At 32.7% G+C, this 25,384-nt stretch overlaps 3 protein-coding genes across 4 annotated transcripts; all 3 read left to right on the top strand.

Annotated features, from left to right (window-relative positions):
* The first annotated feature begins 965 nt into the window (after positions 1–965).
* On the top strand, positions 966–6,637 carry LOC142545269 (putative carotenoid cleavage dioxygenase 4, chloroplastic). The gene is made up of 2 exons (XM_075652344.1): positions 966–2,362; positions 6,192–6,637. Exons 1-2 carry the CDS (start codon positions 999–1,001, stop codon positions 6,532–6,534), a joined length of 1,707 nt encoding a protein of 568 aa, XP_075508459.1. The 5' UTR covers positions 966–998; the 3' UTR covers positions 6,535–6,637.
* A 5,004-nt stretch (positions 6,638–11,641) lies between these two features.
* LOC142545268 (uncharacterized) lies at positions 11,642–16,073 on the top strand. 2 transcript variants are annotated; one of them, XM_075652343.1, is made up of 5 exons: positions 11,642–12,454; positions 14,565–14,620; positions 14,713–14,902; positions 15,066–15,400; positions 15,485–16,073. In XM_075652343.1, exons 1-5 carry the CDS (start codon positions 11,714–11,716, stop codon positions 15,534–15,536), a joined length of 1,374 nt encoding a protein of 457 aa, XP_075508458.1. In that variant the 5' UTR covers positions 11,642–11,713; the 3' UTR covers positions 15,537–16,073. The 2 variants fall into 2 exon arrangements, with proteins under 2 accessions (XP_075508458.1, XP_075508457.1); XM_075652342.1 differs by having other exon boundaries at positions 14,710–14,902.
* A 3,836-nt stretch (positions 16,074–19,909) lies between these two features.
* LOC142545267 (putative polyamine transporter At1g31830) lies at positions 19,910–25,347 on the top strand. Its single transcript, XM_075652341.1, is given in 3 exon segments — positions 19,910–20,005; positions 23,622–24,192; positions 24,195–25,347. Coding segments are annotated over 2 exon segments (1,413 nt in total). The 5' UTR covers positions 19,910–20,005; positions 23,622–23,660; the 3' UTR covers positions 25,076–25,347.
* The last annotated feature ends 37 nt before the right edge of the window (positions 25,348–25,384 follow it).

Here is a 25,384-nt window from a genome sequence, read left to right as displayed (position 1 = left end):
CCCTTTGTTCATGAGCTTTTTCTGATTTATTACACAATTTTTTTTTATATATGCTGTTGTATATGCGTAATTGTGATTCATAATATTACTTAAATAGTACAAAATTATTTCAATTTTGGAATGATTCAGAAAAATTACAGAAACACTAAGAAAGAAAAATACTAATCATGGAAGTACCCGGGTTATTTTAGGAAAAAAATATAATTTTCGTCAATTATGTTTTTTCTCACAATTTTGATATTCTATATCGTAAAAAATGAGTTTTAGTAATGCATATTATAATTTTTTGGTAATTTCAGTGATTTTTCTTTTAAAGTATTGATGTAACACTATATTATAAATGACATGCAAGCATTACATAAATACCACATCAAAAAAGAACCGAAATTAGAAAAAAAAAAATTAAAACAGACTAAGACTAGAATTCGAGACAAATATAAATGATTAAAATTACAATTTTTTCGTTTTTTTCATTTGGTATGCACGTATCCAAGCGCAACTTATTAAAAAAATTAAAAATTAGACATAATGATCGAGAAAGATTATGCAAAATTCAATATCTTTTTCTGATAATTCAAATTCATGAATTAGGGCATGTCATGTTATCCACTTAAATGTAATTATTACCTTACTTACTATCTTCAATCTTGGGATCTGTACGTATCCTTACTCATATTTATTGTTACAATAAAACATAAAACATAAGCATAAAACTTGATAAAAAAAAATAATCCAATATAATTATATTTTACACATTACAATTTTTGTTAAACTATTTTAAGTATGTATTTACCATACTTAATTTCGATTCAATTTTGGGGGGCTAAGGAGGAGACATGATGAAAACATGCAATAAAACGCTTAATAAGTGTTACAATTTTAAAATTGATTAATGCGTCGAGTCGACGCGTGGCCATCATCTACCTTGTTTTTATGGAAATTCTTGAAAATTTTGCTTTATATAACACAACTAACATATTATATTAACAAAGAACAAAATGGACACCGTTTTTTCTTCTTTAATCTCTGTTATTTTTCCAAAATCAATGACTGTATCTTCATTTATCAAAGTTCAGATGCTAATGGCACACTCAACGTCTCAAATTCTTGAAAAGTCCAAGAATCCAATATCAATCTCAAAACAAGCAGCCCTACGCAAGAGCAATAAACTTCAACCACTCGAAATCATCTTTAAGTCTTTAGATGATCTTATATCCAATTTTCTGGACTTGCCCCTTCATCCTATCATAGACCCGAGCCATGTTTTGTCCCGGTACTTCGCCCCGGTGGATGAGCTTCCTCCCACTGCATGTCAAGTCGTGGAGGGATCCCTTCCGAGTTGTTTGAACGGATCATACATCCGCAACGGCCCGAACCCTCAGTTCGTTCCTAGAGGACCTTACCATCTCTACGACGGCGATGGGATGCTTCATTTGATCAAAATCTCGCAAGGGGAAGCTACGTTTTGTAGTCGATATGTCCAGACGTATAAATACATGGTTGAACGTGAGATAGGATACCCAATTTTTCCTAGCGTTTTCGCCTCGTTTAATGGATTCAGAGCCAGCATGGCACGTTGTGTCGTGGCTCTAGCACGAGTTCTAGCGGGGCAGTTCAATCCTCTGGTCCATGGATTAGGAGCTGCGAACACGAGTCTGGCTATGTTCGGTGGCCGTCTCTTCGCTCTTGCTGAGTCCGATCTTCCGTATGAGATAGAAGTTACGTCGAGCGGAGATATAGCCACCCTTGGCCGCCATTTCTTTCATAATACCAGTCGGCAACTCAGAATGACCGCTCATCCAAAATTCGATCCAAAAACAAGAGAAACGTTTGCTTTCTCGTACGACATAAACCGTCCATTTTTGACATTTTTCCGGATCAATCCGGACGGGAGAATACAGGCAACTGTTCCCATCCTTTCTCTGGAAAAGTCGTCGATGACTCACGACTTTGCTGTTACGGAAAACTACGCCATATTCCCTGATTTACAGATCCAGTTTAACTTGAAGGAGATCACGAGAGGAAGGTCGCCTGTGGTAATTGACCCCTGTAAAGTTCCCCGAATCGGGATCATGCCTAAATATGCAAATGACGATAGAGAAATGAGTTGGATTGTTGCCTCAGGATTGAACATTTTACACGTGGTGAATGCGTGGGAAGAAGACGGCGGAGACACGGTGGTGATGGTAGCGTCTTTTGCGGTATCAGCTGAGCAGGCGTGGGAAAATCATGATTTGACGCAGTTCAGAATGGAGAAAATTGTGATAAATGTGAAGGCCAAGAAATTGGAGAGGCATCCATTGTCCACCAAAGTTCTTGAATTTGGAGGTGTCAATCCAGCGTACGCAGAAAAAAAGACAAGGTAATTACGCATTGTATATACTGATTATAAAACATGAGGAAAAAGCATAATAACTATTATTTAGACTTAAAATTTCTTTTACATAAAATTTTGACGTCAATTTAATTAAGTTATGATTGCAAATTTTTGTTTACTAGAAAAATGTACGTGCGTTGCACGTAAAAATCTAAACTGGTGAAAATATATGTACGAAATTTTGATAATATTTAAATGAATTAAAACATGGTTAATATCATTTATCAACTGAAACAAACTAAGCCATAAAAAATAAAAAATCATGACCATAGACGGTATATGAATCAGATAAATTATCTTATCCACTTGACACACTTTTCAATATGCTTCTTGGTTGATTTTGACAACTCAACAACTCTTTGTCGTAGTTTCTTATAATATGCATATAACTATTTTGGTATGTTCAGCAAGTATCTGATCGTCTTTAACATCTATTATGTTATTTACAATCTTTATCGGGGATCTGACATGCTCGTAGTTTGCTTCTTTATCACGTCATTTTTTCTGTTTTCTACATTGTTTTTATCTGATAATCTTATTTTCCCGACTATTTTTTTATTGTTAAATGATTTTTCCGCTTTTGACAATTATCAACTATAACTCTTAAGAAAAAATGATTTTTATCGTGATAAGTTTTCACTTGTGACTAAAAATATGTATAACCTATATATTCTTCAACAACATAACCAATGAATATGTTGCACCTTCTTCAAATATTGTGATATTTGTGATATCATTTTTATATATTTAGTATCAATATTATCAACATATGGCTATAAGGTTAATAAATTTTTAACAACTATTTCTCAATCACTGTGAGAAAAATACTTGAAATCTCTTCAAATGACTATATCTTAGAATTGTGTCCTCATTTAATTTGACGCAATTGAAGAAAGTCATATTGATCGTCATTTTTTGGAATCTTTGAAATAATGATTGCGTGCATCATGTCATGAGGATGATATAGTTTCAATCTCATTTGTTGCGTTTAGAACATAATATTATATTATTCATTGAAACTAAACAAATTTTCTTCTATCGAGTTTATATTTTGTTTTATAATATTTTATATCTTGTGGAACGATATATAAAATTAATTATTGTATTTTAAAAATCTTGAGAAGAGATACGAATAATGTAATTAAGATATGCATATGAGATATCATTCAAATATATGTCAAAGTATTTGTCTCATTCAATATCTCATGATTCTCATATAATAATATAACCATTTAGATTTCATGAACATTTTATGATAGTCAAAATTAATTTGATGAAATATTGTAGAATTTTATTTGAATTTCAATATTTGGCTAAGTAATTTATTTGACGAGGGGTTTTCTATGCTACCATCATATATGTTATGAATTAGCTGGTTAGACACTTTGACTAAAAAAAGAGACAAAAACAATCTTGTTGTCACCTCGAAATATATTGAGATAATATTGGAGGAAGTCACACAATTTTTCTAAACCATAGAAAAATATTAGGCATGTGTTAACTTGTGATATAATAAAAATTTAGAATCATGCATAATCATTGAATTAGAACAAAATCGCATGCCAAAAATCTACTGGATATTATATATTTTAATAATTTATCCATATTTGTCGTTCACCAGAGGACTCTTAGACCTACCAAATTTTGTAGTTCACCTATTATTTTCATAATAAATAATATTACAAAAATAATATAAGCAAATACATAAAAACTCAAACTAAAATGCCTTCTATCAATCTAAGTAAAACAAATTGATTAGAGAATATAATAATGTCGTAAAAATTTTAAATATTGATTTATAGACAGAAGTTTGGAAATACATTTGCCCCAATAAATAAAAAATATTATCTCTTGATATTCTGATACATAAGGTAAAAACGAAGAAATATTTCTATTTTTTTAATATTTTCTAAGTCACTTCAAACCAGGTAATCTAAGCAAACAGAAAACATGCATTATGTGTTTAAAAATTAACAAAATATCTCAACAATAAAAAATTGAAAAATAACAATTTTTGTTGGATATTTGATTTTGTTTTCTCTTTTCTTTGTGCAAACAAACAATTCACATAAACAATCCAAACACAATTACATGATCAATACAAATGACATATAACAATCAAACATGTTAACGCTAGGGTAAAAAAACTCCTCTAATTGCAATTGCCCCAATAAATAAAAAATATTATCTCTTGATATTCTGATACATAAGGTAAAAACGAAGAAATATTTCAATTTTTTTAATATTTTCTAAGTCACTTCAAATTAAGTAATCTAAGCAAACAGAAAACATGCATTATGTGTTTAAAAATTAACAAAATATCTCAACAATAAAAAATTGAAAAATAACAATTTTTGTTGGATATTTGATTTTGTTCTCTCTTTTCTTTGTGCAAACAAACAAATCACGTAAACAATCCAAACACAATTACATGATCAATACAAATGACATATAACAATCAAACATGTTAACGCTAGGGTAAAAAAACTCCTCTCATTGCAAGAATACAAAATGGTCAAATGGAGCATATTATTTAGTAATATTTATTTAACATCATTTATAAAAAAATTGACTAAATATTTATTAATAATTTATTTTTATTCAATCCGACTCATCTCCCTTTGTCTTCCTATTATTATTTGACGGCAATGTATAAATTTAAGTAATTAAAATTAAATTTAAAAGTAAATTAAAATAATAATTAGTTTGATTGAGTTAAATACACTATTAATGATCTTATTAAACTAAGATAAAAAATGACTTAAATAACACCATTAACATGACAAATTGTAAAACAAAAAAAATAATATAATAGTAAGCTCACAAATGAAAGTCATATATTTAATATATTAATAGATAATATATTATTTAGTAATATGTATTTAGTATCATATATTGAAAATTGATTAAATAACTTAAATGTTTGCAATGAAATCACTTACATACAAATATTTTCTATCAATCACGTATTTTTGTTGATACATAAGTAATCTAAATATATCTACATTCTAAATGGGAAAAAAATGTGTTATATGACCTTAATATTTATTAATAATTTAATTTTATTTAATCACACTCATCTCTATTCGTCTTCTCATTATTACCTTAATGTTCGTAATACTAACAATTTATAACATTATGATAGTGATTTTCTGTGAATTTGATCTCGAATGTGAATTGTAGATATATTTAGATTCACAATTCACATTCATATATTTATATAGATATAGATTATTATTAAAAGAATATATGAAAAAGAAAACATGTATTAATTTATGTAAATTTTAAATTTAAAAATAAAAATGTATTAATGATTATTATTAAAAGAATATATGAAAAAAAAACATGTATTAATGATTATTGTTAAATGAAGGTAAGGATAATAGAGATATAGATATAGAATATTATTAAAAGAATATATGAAAAAGGTAAATTTTAAATTTAAAAATAAAAATGTATTAATGATTATTATTAAAAGAATATATGGAAAAAATAAAAATGTATTAATGATTATTATTAAAATAATATATGAAAAAGAAAACATGTATTAATGATTATTATTAAATGAAGGTAAGGATATTTATGTAAATTCACATTCATATATTTATATAGATATAGATAAAAATTAAAGGCACGGTTGCTCAACGTACGTCCTTAAACATAGTCGAATGTATTACGTTTTGGTATTGTAGTGTCCAAGCGGATGTATAATTTATTTTTGCTTTGCATCTTCTTCTAAGATGCCGGCCTCACAAAATTTTTGCTATATACTTTTTTTAATTACTACGTACATTTTTTTTTTAATATTGCGTAGGTATGTATACTCGGCAATGTTAGAAACGCCAGAGATGTCAGTAGGACTGGTGAAGTTAGACCTATCGATACCAGATTGTGACGATTGCATTGTGTCTAGTCGGTTATATGGACCAGGTTGTATTGGAGGTGAACCAATTTTCGTGCCAAATGATCCTAAAAATCTGGATGCGGAGGAGGATGATGGTTGTTTAATTACTTATGTGCATAATGAGAACACAGACGAGTCGATATTTTTGGTGATGGATGCCAAGTCCCCGGATCTTGACACTGTTGCCGTCGTTAAGCTTCCACGGAGGGTGCCTTCAGGGTTCCATGGAATATTTGTGCCTCAGATTATATAAAAGTATAGGATTTATATTTTGCATTGATCATTATATATAGACACATAATACCAGTGAGTGAATAATACGAGTTGTAATATCCCTTGTCCCACGTATTAAAAATTTAAAATAAATTTATAATGGACTTGTAACGAACTTCTATAACAACTTGAGTTAATCATTTTCGTAAAGCGAGGACAAATATAAAGTAGTTGTTACAGAGATTCATTGTACAATCATCCATGTGCGGACCCGGCTCGAGGCGTGACACGAGTCAGATCAGTTAGTTGATAGATTTTATAGCTCTAAATGAGGTGGTGGGATGCATGAAAGTAATCGAAGCTAGGTTATGTTTTCCGTAGTTTGATGTTATTGAATAAATATATAAGATTTAACATGTGACGATACTGTTTTGTAGTGTCATTAATCAATATTCACAATTAGGATGATCCAAATCGTATCTTTTGGTCCAAAAACAGGTCCTTATCCAAATCTAATATTATGGTCCAAAAAGAAGTTTCCTGATTCTTACAGGTTTCTCGTTCATTTCAATTATAGCGACGTTTTCGATTAAACAATTAAAAATGCATTGATTGATTTAATTAGGATCGGAGTAACTTTTTTTTTCCTTTTTTATTATACAACAAATAATTAGCTTGATATTTAAGGTGCAAGTGGCATTATCACACTCGACTACAAAACAAAACGTTTTATCGGTGTATGAGCCATGAGTTATGAATCGAGGATTTGGGCCACATTACGAATATACAATGGAAAAATTGAGGATTACCCGTGCATGTCAATGTCAGAGACTGATCTAGTAAACTAGGTTGCTAAATTAGAGACCCATTTTCCAACTACGATAAACTCTCTTTGTTACAGAATTCACACATCTTGTCCTCGAGAGACGATTAATTGATCCTGATGAGCAAATATATCCGCAAATTGCATTGATTGCAAAAGACTAGACTACTCTTCTATTTCATCCCAATTAGGATATGGTTTCGCGTAAAACATATGTATTATTTTGTATCACTGTGATCCGTGCCACCTCCAGACTGTGTGATTGTGCCTTCAGAGAGCGAGAAGTTTATAATTATTAGGAGGCTGAGGGAGAAATTCGAGTTCAATGGCAGCCATGGCCACCACCGTGGTAGGAGTTCGAGGAGGCGGAGCAACCGTGGCACTGATTCATGCTAAAAAGGATGTGATGCGATCATATATATACAAGAAATAAAAAAATTAATCGATTTTAATATATCAATGTATTTTCAAGCCAATAGTTATAAAAGGAATCGGCCCACCCGGCTTGCGCCTTTGTTGACTTCCAAATGGGCTGGACGAAGCATATATTCTGGAATTTCAACATTCCGACCATCGGCTTCTTCACAATCGGCTTGTGCGCAGCTTCCATGCCGGCTTTAACCCAGACGAGGTTCACCTTATTCACGGGTTACCAGAAGAATTGCACCTAACATATCATGATTTTCTGCGAAAGCCTCTTCAACAACCCCACTAGCCGGCGGTGTCGGGACACCTAGACCAGGCGAACGGCCTCCGCGGGTCTCATTGGTTGAGGGCTCCGTCGCACTGATGTTCAACACGTGTGATGATCTTATGCGTCCATTTATTGATTACTTAGCCACTAAGATGGGGCTTGCCGGTTCTTGTACTGGGCCCTCTTTACCAATCAATTTTCAATGACCCATAATATCCTAATCAGACAACCTAAGCACCAAAGTTAACTTCACTGAGGGCCAAATTTTACTATGGTTAAATAAACAACCTGAAAAATCTGTCCTTTATGTGTCATTTGGCAGTGAAGTTAACCATACTTTGAAGAATCCATGCAATTGGTGTCACGCCCCGGGACGGCGTTGGTTGACACCGACGTTGCTCTCAAATTTATATTCGAAAACAACAAGCCTCAGAAGTACAAAATTCAGAAACCAGTCTTTTATTCATAATATTCATTGGCTGATACAACTCAAAAAACAAATTTTTTACAGCAGAAATGTAAAACCAAACATAACATCATTTTATCAGATACATCGGAAACATAATTTAGAATAGTCTTCTTCACCAGCCCCAAAATTGAGTCTGCTCTTCCTCTTCTAACAATTCTTCCTCGTTCTTATCTGAGATGAGTTTAGTGGGTGAGTGATATGGTTGTCACTCAGTAAGTGTGGGCGGGAATAACTACCAGTTTTCAAAACCATTTTTAAACAGAAACAGTAATACGAATGATATACATAAATTCTTATTTTCAGAACAGAAATCGGTATTCAGAAATCAGTAATCAGAAATCAGTATTCAGTAATCAGTAATCAGAAATTTATCAAGTAAGCACTGAGCACGTTCGTGAATTTCATGGCTAAACCGATATCAGTCCCCTATATGTTCTCTCCTCTAAGGGGTGAGGCCAGTAATCAGTAATCAGTAATGTTCAAAATATATATTCCTACCATTAGTTCACTAAGTTTCAGTGCTTCAAAAATCAGATATCAGAAATACTTAAAACATGAATTATCAAACTAGTTTCAAGATATTTATACATAGCCCACTTACCGTAATTTGCTAGAGTTTCGGTTGTTGAAGTCTGGAATCTGCTTGCTCTTGCTACTGGATTTTTCAGCTCGAAAATACACTATCTTAGCTCAAATTTCAAGTGATAACACAAGACTTGTGTAACAATAATTTCAGAAACTTGAGGGTGTTATTTATAGGCAAATTTCTGACTGTTAGCCTCCCAAATAAATGGCCATAATTTGCCATTACGTGTCATTACAGGCTTTAATCCATGATAAATACTTCAGTTACAAGTCATAAGCAAAATCAGTAGTTATCTGCTGGAATCTCGCTACTGAACTCTCTGCTGCTGGATTCTGTCTGCTGAAAAATGCATGTCTGCTGGAAAAATACCAGCTTCTGAAATATTAATAGCTGCTGGAATATTGTTAGCTTTTGCTGAAATTCTTGCATTGCTGCTGAATATTGCTAGCTACCGCAAAATGCTAACTGCTGGAATTTAGGGTTCTCACAATTGACAAGTGCATTGGAGGAAATGACTTTTCCATTCATATGGCCGGGTCGGTTGCAGCATTTCGAATAATAAATCGCGTAATGAACATCCGAACAATCTACCAAACAAAGCGGTATCAAATGTCATAAAAGATATGGGAGGAAATGAATGGGATTTTCTTGACGAATTTACTGTTAGAATCCGAGGAAGAGGGTTGATTCCTTCGACTGAGTGGTTCTTTTAGCTTTGTGGATGGAATTCGACCCTCGACACTATAGTTCGAGGTGTGCCAATCTTGGCGTGGCCTATTCGGGGTGACTAAATTTATAATGCTAAACTAGCAGTGCACCATCTCAAGATTGGTTACATTGCCTCGCCTAGTGGTGGCTCACTGGATAGTGTTAAAGACGACTAGAGACGGGAAATGGAGAAGTTGATGAAGAACCAAGTTGTTCGGAAGCAAGCAGATAATTATCAGGGAATTTTGACGAGTTCAAAGGCTGCATTGCATGGATTGAGAGATTTCATGTGGTATATTTAAATTATATTTTTCAAACACTTTTGCTTGACTAACTATTTTCAGACATTTAGAGTTGGGTGACATGTAAAATGGGGGAAAAATGAAGCCCGGTTGAATTTAGCTATTTCAAGCCTAATAAAGTACTTAAGATCACTCATATCGTTGAGCTTGAATTTGCTTTGAATATCAGATTTTAGTTCTTGAATGAGAGTAGAAGACGGTCATGCTATGATGATATCATCAACATATATACGAGCAGAGCTAAGAATGAGTGACCCGAGCCTTGAGTGAACATGGTGTGGTCAGATTGAGACTGCCTAAAGCCAGAAGCCATCAAGGCATGGGAAAATTTTTTGTACCACTGCCTAGATGCTTGGCAGAGACCATATATGGATTTGTGAAGTTTACAGACGAGTTTTGGAGCTTCTGGACGTTGCTGGTAATGAGAATGAAAACCAAGGGGATGATCCATGTAAACTTCTTCAGATAGATCACCATTTAAGAATGTATTGTTAACATCGAATTGAGCAAGAATCCAATTTTGACTAACTGCCAAGGCAAGAAGAACTTTGACAGTTGCTAGTTTTGTTCTTGACAAAAAGAGCAATCCACATCGCTCTACTACACGATGCAAAATTGTCGCCCGTGAGTGGTTGAGAAACAAATACAAGCCCTAGATTATTAGAATGGTGTAGAAAATAGGGGATCGAAGGATCATCAAGTGCCGATATGGATGATAAATGCCATGCAGATGAGTTTGTGTTCGCCATGGATATGAGATTCTACTGAGTTCGGAATCGAGATAAACTGAACTCACCACTGATCCGAATGCAATCGGAGAAGGCAATTTCACCGTCGATAAATATATTGTTATATTTAAAAATATATATTAAATAAAGGATAAGAAATAATGTAAAAATAGAATATTTCAAAAATAATATTTTTTTAAAAAAAATATTTGAAGTAAATAAGTTGAAATTATTGTACAAAAATTACGCTAAAAATATATCTTATTGGCGATGACTTGTAGGCATGTGATCCATCAACAATCCCGAAGAAGCAGGGCCTCCATTTGAGGCTAAGACAGGCTCTCCACGAAGATATGTCAATTGAACTTTATTTTGAGCAGATTAGCTACAAATTAATCAAATGAGTTGATACGAGAAGCCCGGTCTAGATGTCAAGAATTCCATGAACGTAAATATAATTTCGAAAAAAAAAAATTGATGACTTTAGTTCGAATTTATTAACTATCATCGTCAAAAAAATTTAAAACAAAATATGTTCTTGTAAAAAATAATCTAATATCCGATTGAATCAAGAGTAGAGTGTAAATGAATCAAGCCGTTTGCAAATAATTTGATTCGATAAAACTCGTTTAAGCTCGTTTAATGAGCTTTGTTAAAATAAACAAACAAAATTTAAATTTTATAATATTTGACTCATTAATTCGTAAACATATTTTAAATAGATTTACGAGTTAACTCTTACGTAATAAAAAAATTAATAATAATAATAACATGGTAGATTGAAACATAAAAAAAAAAAAAAGCGATCACATCACACCAAGTCCACAAACACAAAGACACCAAAAGACCAAAACCCCGAAATAACACAAAAAGTTGCCCCCCAAAAATCCTCAGCAAAGCTACAGAATAATGGCTGCCCAATACCAATACCAATACCAATACCAATATCAATGCCAAGAAAACCATGAACACCAAAATGACAACCAAGAACAACTACTTAGTGATCATCAGCATTATGTGAAGCTGTTGTCCTCATATTTAGGCCTCAGTTTCGCAATTTTTATTGGGTCTTTGCCTAAAAACTCCATCTCTTTACTCTCTACACTTCGAGTAAACAATAAAGCTCTCACCTTGGAGCTCATGCAAGCTGAAGAGCATCTTAGGCAACTTCACTCAAGAAGGAAAGAGGACTCAAAGGCAAATGCAAGAGTTGTTGAAATCTTTGCCAGCCACAGACACGCATGGCAGCAGGAAGAGAAGAGGCTGTTGCAGCAGATCGACGAGGTCAGTGAAGAAATAGTGTTTTTGAAGAGTAAACTTGAGGAATTTGAAAGCGTGAGGGCTGAATTGGAGGGGGATGTTCAAGATTTGAAAAGGGTAGTCAGCGAGAGAGATGAAATGCTGAATTTTGTGAGTAGGAGTAACTTTGAGGTAGAGGGTAGTGGTGGAGATTGCTATGGTGACATGGAGGTGAGGTATGGGAAAGACGGGGTGTCAGAAGGGGTTGAGTTGGGGGTAGAAGAGTGTTTTTTGGGAGCTGGGTTGGATGAAGCGGGAGCTGTTTATGGGCAGAGTACAAGAGGGTATAGTTCAGATTTCTTGAATTCTGCAGCTTCAAAATTTTGGTCTGAGAAAGCAAGTCCCTGGCAGGTAAGATAAATGTAATTTCTTTCTGTGGTTTCTTTCGTGATGTGGTGGAGTTGTGGCTATAACTTATAAGGTTCTAGTTTGTTCCTTACGAGTTTACCATATGGAAAAATAACTTTGAAGTAGAGACATTGATTCTATGGTCATGAGGGAACTGAAATTTCTGTGTACGGGACTCGAAATATTGAAGAATTTGACTTCCTTACATGTTAACAGAACAATTTTGTCCTTCTAGGTTCTCCTTTTGAGGTCTCTGGGGGACTTGATTAGGCTGATGCACACATGTAACAAGCTTTTTCTTCTTCTCATTCTTAGCTGCTTTAAAGATTATGATTGTTCTTCATTTAGCTTTAAAGATTGTGTCTCTTGACAGGTTTTTAATAGGAGTCGACTTAAAAACGGTGTTTGAACTCCTCATGATTATCTTGTGTGCTGAAAACGATTCGGCATCTGAACGTTGTTCTTGTTCTTGTTCTTGAACTGAATCTTGATGGGAAAAATTAATATTTGAAAAAACAGGTTTGATTTTGGACAAGTTGGCGTAATTGGCGGGCAAGTTCAAATTGCAATTGTTTTCTGACCTGATATGTTACATATTTACTTGTGTTTGTTTGGATTGCGCAAAATTTTACCCTCTTTGTCCGGCCTTTTGTCCCCAAGTTGTGAAATCTTTGTCTTGACTCACTTTATCTAAATGTGATGATCAAGAGTTTGCTTTTCTATTTGTCTTATTTCAATGGTTCAATCATATTTTGGACCACCTATTTTCGTAAACAGAGTCATTAATGGAATTCTTCTTGCATTTTTTCACTCCAACTATACGTCTGTTTTTTTGGAGCCTGACACCTTATCCTCTGTCCACTAAACTTCTAATGCTTTGTTGCCTCTGACCACTGGAAACCATGTCCTTTGCAACGAGAGCACTTGATTATTTACTTGAAACTTTGCTGTCACATGGAATGATTTTCTCGATTAGGCTTTTATAATTCAAATTATCATCAGATTTTCCATCGATGGATGCCTTTTTCTTATTATATATCAAATTGGTTTTTTGAACATTGCATTTGCAGTTTTTCAAACCTTTCTTCTCATGAAAATGCATGTAATTACTCCTTGCGCTGTATTTTTCGATGGATTTCGTCTTTGGAGAAAGTTGGTTTTTGGCATGTCTGATTGGTCTTTATTAGAACCATGGTTTGCCAAAACGGGATCGGAACGGCCGGAACGACCGTTCCGGAATCGGAACGCTACCTACCTTGACGGAGTTCCGGTGTTTGGAGGTATATGATGTGGGTCGGCGTTCCATGCATGAAGAACGGCGATTTAACGGGAAAACGGAATGGGCCACGCTTGGAACGGAACCGGAACGCAATTCGCGAAGGTTTTGTTAAGAACTGTCGCTAGTAGCGACGGTTTTATGTATATAGCGACGGTTTTAATTAAACCGTCGCCAAATTAAAATCGGCGACGGTTGAATAAAAATCGTCGCTAAATTCAGCGACGGTTTTTCATAAAACCGTCGCAAATTCGAATCAGCGACGGATTTAATAATGCACGTATCTTTGCTTTCTAGTACAAATAATGCAATTGTAGGTCCTATTGCACGTCGTATCTTTGCTTTGTAGTACAAATAATGCAATTTTGAGCACATGCATTGTTTGGATAAAACCGTCGCCAAATTAAATTTCTTATTTACATCAAATAATCTATTTAAATGATATTTATTTTAATTTTTATATTTCTAAATATTTTCCAAAATTTTTAATTTTTATATATTTATAATATTTTTTTTAAATACCCGTTCCGCGAAATTTCATTGTAACTGGAACGGTAGCATCCGTTCCAATCTCCGCGACCGCGACAGCGAACCATGATTAGAACTGTTAAACATGTATCCAGTTCGCCTCTTGACAGATAATAAATGGCTTCATCAATCTAAAATGATTGAATATTATTGCATATTGTTCCCGTTTATGTGATTATCCCCAGTCATGGCTCCATCTTTTATGAAGAAACTAATGTATTGAAATTCGAAGTGAGTTCTTGTTGGTATTTATGTTTTACGTCAAAAAAATTGGGTTAAGTACGCTGATTTTGGATGTTATGCATGCAGGATATGCATTATGAATCCCTTGAATCTCAGTACAATATGAAGCATTTTGTGGCCAGGTAAAAGTTTTTCTATTTATGACATTTTTGGAAATTTTGATGCTATAAACATGAAACAAATGTGAAAGCCACGTCATCTTTTGGTTCAGAAGAGACTCTCCTTGGAAGGTTGATGCCGACTCTACTGGAGTTTCCTCTAAGCTAAAACTACTCGAGCAAGAACTGCTAAATTTGGAAAGAATCGGCAAGACAGATCTATCAAAAGTGCCATATCAAATGCGAAAGCAGGCCAAGAGGTATCAAGCATTAGCAGGAAAAATTGATGATCTGTGCAGGAAAATGGTAATTTCTAACGTGCATAGTTACTTGGCATTTATCAACTATTGAACTAAATAAACTGGGATTTAGTAGTTATAAATTTGTGCCTCATTTAACTTATGCTTTTGTATATATATTTGACACCTCGTTCAAATTTATGTTCTCATATGAGGCCTTATTTTTACAGCAAGCTAGCGATCCCTGCGAACCCACCATCAGTTCAAACTTCCGAACACAGAGACAAACCGAGTTTTTACTTGAAGCATTTCGACTAAAGCAACGCGCATCTGAAACAAGTCAGAAACTGATGGCTTTACAAACCAAAGCTGGAAAATCCTATCGTGAAGAGGAATTTGAAGGCCAGGCTAAACTAACCACAATGCGAGCACTGGGTTCGATAATAAAAGAATTCAAAGAAATCCAGAGAAATTTAGATATATGGCTGGCCCGAATAATCGGAGATCTTGAAGGCATTTTGTCCAGAGATGGTACTTCTCGTGTAAGAGAGTACTACATATCTAGGTACCCTTTTGTTCGATGATAATGATTTTTCAAGAAAAGTATAGTCACTTTCGATGATTAATGATCCTTAAGTGGTTGAAACAGTCCTCGCCAGATTAATGCATATGGTCCTGAAAAAACAGTTGCCAAAAAGTAGGATTGAATCAAACTGTTTTTTAAATTCAAAGGGCCAGGCAAGAATTTCAGGACATCATAAATTTTGTGGAGTTTTCAAGAGAAAAGAGTAGATTGTTAGTGTATATCAACGGCCTTCGTGTAATAATTGATGATTGTAGCGTTCATGGTTTTGGATGGGTTCATAGAATGAGAAGCTATGCAAAGATTGGTGGTCCTGTGAGGATAACAGTTTTGCTTACAAATCTGTGCTGCTAGACCAAACTAGGGACCAGGAGATGAGAACTTGTTCTTTGTCCGACTGTTTCATTAAATGAATTTCTAGAAAATTCTGTGTCAGATCCAATAATTTAGATTGGTTCCATTGGTTTTATTGGATATCTTGTAATATGCTGACAGCCTGTACATAACTTAATGTTCTTGTAATGGGTAGCACTAGAAGAGGCTGAGGAATTTTTTTGTCTTTTTTCCCTTGACATTCTGAGGCCATGTTTGGTTGGATTTTGGGAATATGTTTTTGGAAATCATTTCACAATGTAGATCCGATTCATTTTCTAAAGATACATTCTTATATCACACTTCCTCGCTTGATTCCCAATGTAACGCTTGATTGGTGTTGAGCTAACTATAGTGCAAAGTCGTACACATCATGATTATTTCCATTTAAAAATTATATTTAAGATGAAAAAACAAAAACAAATATTATTAATTGTGGTCTGACCAAGAAATTTATTCTGAATGTGAAAAATATCCCACAAACTATTGTGAAATATGTTTTTACTCGGCATAAAATATATATTTTCTTCAGAATATAAAACTTAATATTATCATGTGATTCGTTATTTTCTGAAATAAACTTTGCTATGCGTTTAACTTTGAAAAGCGTTATTCGACTAACATTAGGAATCAAGTGTTGCAAAAGTTTATGGCTCAAAAGACACAAAAATTACAAAATCAAGCACGCGTGTGGTGAATCATTGATGTCTTCTAGTGCTGGTTGTAAGTGGTTCTGCCCAATATATATACACATATTTTAGAGTTGGTAAAAAATGTCGAAAATCTTTTAGTATGAAATTGATGAAACAAAAATACTTTTGTTCTTTTTAAAAAGTGACAAAAACATTATTAATCTCAACTTAATACAAGGTATAGACATGAGAAACCACACTCAACCCTTTTGGTTAATTGAATGTTAACTGCAAATTTATAGACCAAAAATTCATTTTGGTGTGAGGAGTTTTGGATGAGAAATTGCAGACAAGATTTTAAGTATTTTTTTTTAAAAAAAAATATTTGAATATCTCTACACTCAAATTGGGTTCGACTTCTATTAAGCAATGAATATGGTTGATATACACACACACACACACACACACACACACACACACACACAAATTAATTAAATAAAATTAAAGGATAAAAAAGTATGAGTTTACCATCATAACAAAAAGTGTTGCATAACAAAAGTTTACATGCTTATTAAATTAAGTGTTTTATATATATTTATAAAAAAAGGTTTACCATTTAGTTTTTAGTATCGTTCCATGCCACAAGGCGGTGTTTTGGTACTAATATTATTTCTATATTGTCTTATTTAATCATTTGTATGGTAAAAACAATTGGCCCACCAACTTATTATTGTTTTTGAATGTAGTGGGTATAATAATTGTTTTTATTAGTAGAACAATCGAAATGTGATGATTATGTTATTGTATAGTATAAAAGATTTGAGTTGCACTATTATCATCAGCTATAAATTTTGGTAAAGCGACAAGTACTCGGTCCTAGATCAGAGTCAAGGTCATGAGTTCGATTTTCATTTATAGTAAGAAGCACAATTATTAAGAGGGTGATTGTTGAGTGTGATAATTGTCTCTACTGGTAGAGCAATCAAAACTTGGCGCTTGTATTGCTGTACAGTTCAAAATATTTGAATTATACTATTACTGTAGACTATAGTTTTTAGTAAAACGACAAGCGCTCGTTGTAATGTCACAATCTGCTCAACGTTTTTCACATTTGAAATTTATTTACTCAACCCCTTTTATAAGATCATGTGTTTTTGGATACGCTATCAAAATTTTTACGTTTATTACTAGTTTAGTTTAATAAAACTTTTCACAGATGTTTGTAACAAATAAATGTAAGAAAAATAACCAAGGATCCTTGCAATATCCTTAAATAGTGATCTATGATTTGTTTCATGAGATGTTTAATTATCTATGTTAAGTTTAAATAACTCTCTCATTCATGGTATACATATAAAAGATTTCAAGTCAATTTTTTGTTTTAAGAGTAAAAATATGAATTCAAGTAGGATTTCATGAGATCTTTTGGAATAACTAATTTATAAATAAATATTTGGGGATACAAGCACGTAAATATCGTGATCTCAAACAAATCGCATGAATCAACAAACTTAAGGTACCACTTGAATATAGTAATTATTAATTTAGTCATTGTTTTTTTAATTAATTTATTGTTAATTCATTCCTTTATTTTACTTATCATTATAACCTTCTTACTATTTTTTCGTTATTTTTTATGTTAAATTTATTTCTCATTATCCATTATTAATTTGTTCCTTTTTAATATTATTAAATTATTTCGTATTAATGTATTTAACATTTTAATTATCATTTATTAATAATTTGTTTCTTTTTGTTTAGTATTATTCATATCATTAACGTTATTATCATTAACCTTATATTTATTATTGTTGTTGTTAATAATGATATTTGGGAAAATAAAAATAAAAATTATAACAGTGAGTAATGAATCCGTCAATCGGGTTCACAATTCTAATTAATTTTATTATATATTCTTTAATCCAATCCTATTATATTATATTTTTAAATAATGTGTACATTTATATATTTTTAGATAAAATTGTATTTATTATTAGACAAAAATTTGTGTGAGACGGTCTCACATGTCGTATTTTGTGAGACGGATATCTTATTTGGGTCATCCATGAAAAAAATATTACTTTTTATGCTAAGAGTATTACTTTTGATTGTGAATATCAGTAGGGTTGACCCATCTCACAGATAAAGATTCGTAAGACCGTCTCACAGGATACATACTATTATTATTATTGATTTTTCCATTTAAGTACTGCATTTTTCCATTTTCTCTTTCAAGGTAGCGTACCCCCCAGAAAAAAAATAATGGAAAGTTAAGACTTTAATTTTATGTAGGACAAAACATTTTGTCCATATACCAAAAATTATAATTGATAGTTACTATATAATTCAAATTTTTAAACCGCACGTCAGCACAAATAGTAAAAAGGCATAATAGTAAAAATCACACTCCAACGATCCTTTTCGCATCTACACCCCAACATACTATATTAAATTGTAAGGAGGCATAGTAGTAAAAATGCACGTCATAATTGGACTTGTACAAATAATCACATGGCCAAGTAGGAGATGAATTATCTCCTTCTTTATGTGTACGTACGGGGTGGCATGCATGTAAATGAGGCTAATTACAACACTTATTAACCATACCTTGGTACATAATATTTGATTATTTTCAAATAACTTTAATTTTTTTTTCTTCAGAAAGCCACTAACTTATCTAATATTGTTTATTTGAAATCAATGATCTTCTACGTAACTCATGCAATAAGAATAACTTATATCACAAATATTAAAATAAATTTAAACAAAAAACAAAGAGAAAAATAAAGCAAAATGGTACATAGTATTTCAAAATAGAAGGAAAAAGACATCTTTTTATCTTTATTTTTGCTATATGTTTTATTCTCCATACAAGAGAATATCATCATCAAATAAAAAATATTTGATATATTTAATGACTTAGGGCGCAAACATAACAAAAAATATTTAAATTATTGGACGAAACAAACATTAACAAATTACAATATTAAAACCTAAAACAGATCAACTTAATAGAGTAGTCAACATCAATAATTATACATATTACGTCGATAATTTTATATATTCTTAAATGACACGATATTTATAAATTAAAAAATCATTTAAAATAAAATCCAAATAAATCGATATTTCCAGTATTTTTTTAAATACATATTTTTAATAAATGTTAAACACGATGACCTCAAATATTCACACAATCTTGAATGTCCCTACCCTTCACTTTTCTTTAATCTTTCTTTCACTCTCAATATCTTCTACTTATATATACAATGTAATATCATCATCAGATATACATAAACTATGCTATATTATGTATACAATTATACCAACCCAGATTTATTTATCCATCTCTAGCTCTCCTTGAAATCATTTTCTTTCCCATCTTCAAATTTAAATACATATATACACACAGCTTAATTCAGAAATTAATATTTTATTGGGTTTATCAGAAGAGAGAAGCAGCAGTAATTCTGAAATACGTGCAGATACATCAGAAGGCAATCAAGCAACGGCTGCAGCCCTACAAAACCACGACCCGAAAACTCAGAGCTCACAGATCATTAACGGTGAGGACCCGAACCAGGTAATCTTACTATTAATTATGTAATTAACTGGAGTAATGAAACTCAATTAAATATAACTTTGTAACATGCAGGCCCCGCTGAAGATTAACATATTTGAGTTTTAACTTTTTGAAGTTTTATGGGTTGATTAACCGAAATAGGAGCTGGTTAGTCACTGAAGTGGGTCCTCTACTCTTTTTTTTTTTTTAAATCAAAATCATCCGAAGATTGCTGGATGAAATGATTAGAGTTGATAAAAGAATTTAAGGTTGCCTTTTATTAGATTGATTTAAAATCCATTGATTTCGATTATAGTTTTATGGTTAAAAATAAAAGAAATCTTAATTCTATATCTTACTTATTTATAAGTTACATACATAAAACATAATAAATTTAAAATATTTATACTTTTAAATGAACTTGAAATCTATCTTAACTAACACGAAACTTTATATAACAGGCAATTGTAAATCACCGGTACAAATTTTTCTATTAGTTTGAAATCGAAAAACCATCCATACAATTTTTCGTGTTAAACTATTTGAGTACACTTCCTATATATGTCACAAATTTACAATTTTATAAATTTTCAATTACTCAATAAACTTTATCTTTTCAATTCTAAAACTATTCTAAATAAAATAATTTTTTGTTGATGAAATCGACCTCTACAAATGTAGATCCTTATTGGATAAATCGCCAGCTTTCACTCATCGATTTTTTTAATTAAATATATAATATATGCAGAGATGATTATGTATCTTTGTCATTATGCCTCCTACATTTATAATTCAAACATGCACAGCCCAAATCTTTAATTATCACGAGTAGGCCCGAACAGTTTTATCTAAATGCTTAAATTATTAGCAATTTTTTGAGTTTTTTTTTTTTGCATTAATACATTCTTTAATATATAATAAAGAGAAAAATACATGATTATACGTAAAGTTATGTATATTATATTGTTTTCAACATCAGAAGTTGAGAAAACATTGAGCGTGCAAATTAAAGGGAAATCAAATCATCATACGTTTTAATCATACAAGGCATATTTCATTTTCTGGAAAAAAAAAAAGGAGATATATAAAGGTATCTTTTTCCTATATCGATTGTAGAATTGCCTGAATTTTATTTTATTATAGAAAATTATTTTCTTAATGTAGTAATTTAAGGATATTTATATGATAGGTTTTTGCATTTGCACATGGAATATTAAACTTCCATAAAAAAACTCATCTTACGAGTGAACTTTATGAGACAGTTCTCCGACGGTCCGACCTGACCTGACTCATAAAAAAATATAATTTTCTTGTTCAAAAATATTATTTTTAATTGCAAAATATAATATTTTTTTATTTATTTTATGAAAAAATATTATGTAATATATGATGATATGAGTGAAAATTATTATTTTTATTTTTAAATATATTTTGTAATATATACTGAATTGAATTGAAAGAATTACTTTCACTGTAGGTATGAATCGTTTAAATGTATATCATGTATATTACCTGTGAAACAGCTGCACATGAGACATACTCTTCAATTTTTAAAAAGTCTAAGAGTAGCTTGCATCAATTTTATATAAGATTCACCAAATATTTAATGTTTTTTGTTTATGCATATAAATGTTTTTTAAGTTTATAATAATTTTTTGTATGAAATAATGATTTAAATTATAATGTAAAAATGAATATACAATATAAACATGCTTGAGCCAGTGTTTTTAAAATCGGGTCGATTCCATTTGTTCAATTGGGAATGGCCTCGGATCTGGTACAGACCTAATCTATAAATCGTTTTATCTGTGAAATCGATCAGAACATATCAAAACTGATCAAGAATTGGTTGGACTGATCGTGAATAGGTGAACCGGTCCAACCAGTTCAAATTTTTTAAAAAATAAATTAATTTTTTTGTTTAAAATTTGATTATTTCTTATATTTTAAACATTATTTTTAGTGATATATATGATTATTTGGATTTTTAAATTTGTTTAAAATGTTATTTTAGTAGTTTTAGAACTTATATTGATTGTTTTTATTTTAAAATATATACATAATTATATTTGATTATACTTATGTTGTTTAAATTTGGATAAGCATATTTTTATTATTTATACATAAATTTAAATTATATTATTTATTATATTATATTATTAAGTTATATAATATAATAATTTCCGGTTCGATCGATCGAACCGTTTTTATAAGGTAAACCGTAAACTGGTCAGTTATAAAAATATTGTCCAGAGTTGAGTTTATCCAAGCAAGCTGTATTACTGGATCAAAAGATTTTTTAAAGTGGGGCTTAGCCCATAATATCGGCCTAATGTTAGATTAAGGGAGGCCCATTGGCACCTCCTTCCTTGCCACCGGCTTTTTTTTTCACTCAGTTTCTTTGGTCTTTGAATTGGAATCGGGGCGTGGGGTGCTCTTCATTCACACGTCCTGCCAATTTTACTAGTCGACATGCAGCTGATTTATTTATGTTAAATCCAGTGGGTTGCTTTAAGTTATCAGAAATTGTAAATTCTTCGATTCTACGATGACACAGCACAGCCCGCGCGCATGGATTTCTTCGAATAAGCTTTCTTGTGTTTTATGGTCTCTAATGGTTCCTTTACCTTATTTTTCGTATATAGATCTGAATTATTCGACAATTCTTGTCGAGTGGGTCCGGTTGCCGTGTGAGTTCTCATCTTCTGTTTTTTGTTTTAAGTGTTGTGGACCGTTAACTTGTTAAAGGTGGCTTTACATTTTGCTTGAACTGTGCAATTTCAAGCTTAAGTGATTTTTGAACGGGGAAAAATAAGAACTTGAGTCAATTTCAAGAATATCGATGTTTAGTTGTTGATTTTGAGTTGGACTTACTGTTGTAATGTTTCGTTCAAGTTTTGTTTTCGATGGACTTAATAGACTTTTATAGTTGATCAAGATTAGCATTTCTAGATAAGGTTACCACCACTATTTTTCATTCAGACTATTAATATCATCTTTCCCTATTGAAGTGTCTATTTGATTTCATGATATGCTATACACCGTATTATTAGAAATCCACAAGGCTCACTTGATTTCAAGGCTTAACAAGGCACAATTTCTGCGTTTTGACACAAACAAGCCAAGGCCAGCCGCATGCCTTGATCATGAAACACCGACATTGGTGTGGTTTAAAGGCCCAAGGCACATTTTTAACTGTTTCATGACTGTAAGAACGGGAAATACAAGATGAGATGCTAGAAGTTATTATTCTTTTTTTGCTAAATATACTAATAATAATTTGATTTACTGTTATTCAATGGTTTGTGTATATGACAAGGGTTTCTTTTACAGATTTGTAGATTCTACCATAGTATCCCTTATCACGCCTCACCATAATAAAGTGCTTGCCTATCCTTTTGCTTTGCATCTAGACTCAACAGTAACGATGAGCCTTAGTGCTTGTTGCTTTTCCAATGGCTATGCTATCTACTGCCCTTTGAAATCTATGCCTAACTGATTGGTGCATAGAAGGAGTAGTTCTGTTTTTTCTTTTTAATTATTTCCATAGATTACTTTATTTTATGTTCCATGATATTTATGCGTGAACAAGATGCAACTCCATTTTTGGTTTTTGATTGTTGGAAAATGAATGCAGAAGTTGAGGGAAGCAGGCAGTAGGCAAACGTCTATTGCAATGGAGGATTATAATGGTGCAGAATACGTGGGAATTAATTCAATTCATTCTCCTAGCACAAATCATGGTAGGAAGGTCTCAATCTTACCCCTTGTTTTCCTCATATTCTACGAGGTATCGGGTGGGCCATTTGGTATTGAGGATAGCGTTAATGCAGCTGGTCCTCTTCTTGCTCTTGCTGGTTTCTTGATATTCCCTCTCATATGGAGTGTTCCCGAAGCCTTAATAACCGCTGAAATGGGCACTATGTTTCCGGAAAATGGTGGCTATGTAGTTTGGGTTTCGTCAGCTTTGGGACCATTCTGGGGTTTTCAGCAAGGGTGGATGAAATGGCTAAGTGGGGTGATTGATAATGCACTTTACCCAGTATTGTTTCTTGATTATCTAAAATCGGGGATTCCTGCATTAGGTGGTGGTCTGCCAAGGGTTATATCCGTTCTGGCCGTAACGGTTGTCCTAACGTACATGAATTACCGAGGCTTAGTAATTGTTGGATGGGTTGCTGTGATTCTTGGAATCTTCTCGATTCTTCCTTTGTGGTCATGGGATTCATTTCGATCCCGAAATTGCAGCCTAAAAGATGGCTAGTTGCAAACGTACACAAAGTGGACTGGAATTTGTATCTCAACACGCTCTTCTGGAACCTGAATTATTGGGACTCGATAAGTACCTTGGCAGGGGAAGTAGAAAACCCCCAAAAAACTCTTCCAACTGCCCTCTTCTACGCACTAATTCTTGTTGTTCTAGGATATTTCTTTCCTCTACTAGCCGGGACAGGAGCTATGCCTCTGCAACGTGAATTATGGACCGATGGGTACTTCTCTGATGTGGCAAAAATTATAGGTGGAGTGTGGCTGAGATGGTGGATTCAGGGGGCTGCTGCTATGTCGAATATGGGGATGTTTGTGGCGGAAATGAGCAGCGATTCATTTCAGCTTCTTGGCATGGCGGAAAGAGGGATGCTTCCTGAATTCTTTGCTAAGCGGTCTCGATATGGAACTCCTCTAGTCGGGATCTTGTTTTCTGCTTCTGGTGTGATCCTGCTTTCTTGGCTGAGCTTTCAAGAAATCGTGGCTGCAGAAAATTTCATGTACTGCTTTGGAATGATTCTGGAATTTCTAGCATTCATACGACTTAGAATGATCGCCCCTACTGCACCTCGGCCTTACAAGATACCAGTAGGGACAGTTGGTGCTATCTTGATGTGTGTCCCTCCAACCATATTAATTGGTGTGGTATTGGCCTTTGCTTCGCTTAAAGTCATGATTGTTAGCCTCGTTGCTGTCATGCTTGGGCTGATACTGTACCCCTGTCTTAAGCAGAGTGAGAAGAAGAGATGGTTTAGATTTTCCACGAGTCCCGATCTTCCTGACTTTCATACAAGTACTCGGGAGAACGAATCTTTGATAGACTAGCTAGGTTATTAGGTATGCAGCAAAAGTTGAGTTTTTCCACTTGTTCCATGATGTTCAAGATGCAACTTAAATACGTTGCATTGTTGTTTAAGGTTCCCTCAGAACTCCCCTTGAGTATAGGAGATAAAGATGTTTGGTATGTTCAGCTCAGAAAGCCCTTTATATATTTTGTAATAAAAGGCATTGTTATGAATCAGCCATCATTTCAAGGATGTTACAATGGACATTTGCCAATTACATAAATTCCGTTTTCTTGAAACAATCTGTGATATTAGACTAACCGGTCAAACTTTGTTTTGAAAAATAACA

The sequence above is a fragment of the Primulina tabacum genome, chromosome 5 (assembly GCF_025594145.1).
Source record: "Primulina tabacum isolate GXHZ01 chromosome 5, ASM2559414v2, whole genome shotgun sequence".
NCBI classification, from domain to species: Eukaryota; Viridiplantae; Streptophyta; class Magnoliopsida; order Lamiales; family Gesneriaceae; genus Primulina; species Primulina tabacum.
This window is presented reverse-complemented; position numbering and strand designations above follow the sequence as displayed.

Bases quoted from the DNA above. Each gene is read 5' to 3' on its own strand.
- LOC142545269 (XM_075652344.1), top strand. From the start codon at position 999: ATGGACACCGTTTTTTCTTCTTTAATCTCTGTTATTTTTCCAAAATCA. The intron at 2,363-6,191 runs GTAATTACGCAT...AATATTGCGTAG, and splicing joins TACGCAGAAAAAAAGACAAG to GTATGTATACTCGGCAATGT.
- LOC142545268 (XM_075652342.1), top strand. From the start codon at position 11,714: ATGGCTGCCCAATACCAATACCAATACCAATACCAATATCAATGCCAA. The intron at 14,621-14,709 runs GTAAAAGTTTTT...CTTTTGGTTCAG, and splicing joins ATGAAGCATTTTGTGGCCAG to AAGAGACTCTCCTTGGAAGG. The intron at 14,903-15,065 runs GTAATTTCTAAC...TTATTTTTACAG, and splicing joins ATGATCTGTGCAGGAAAATG to CAAGCTAGCGATCCCTGCGA.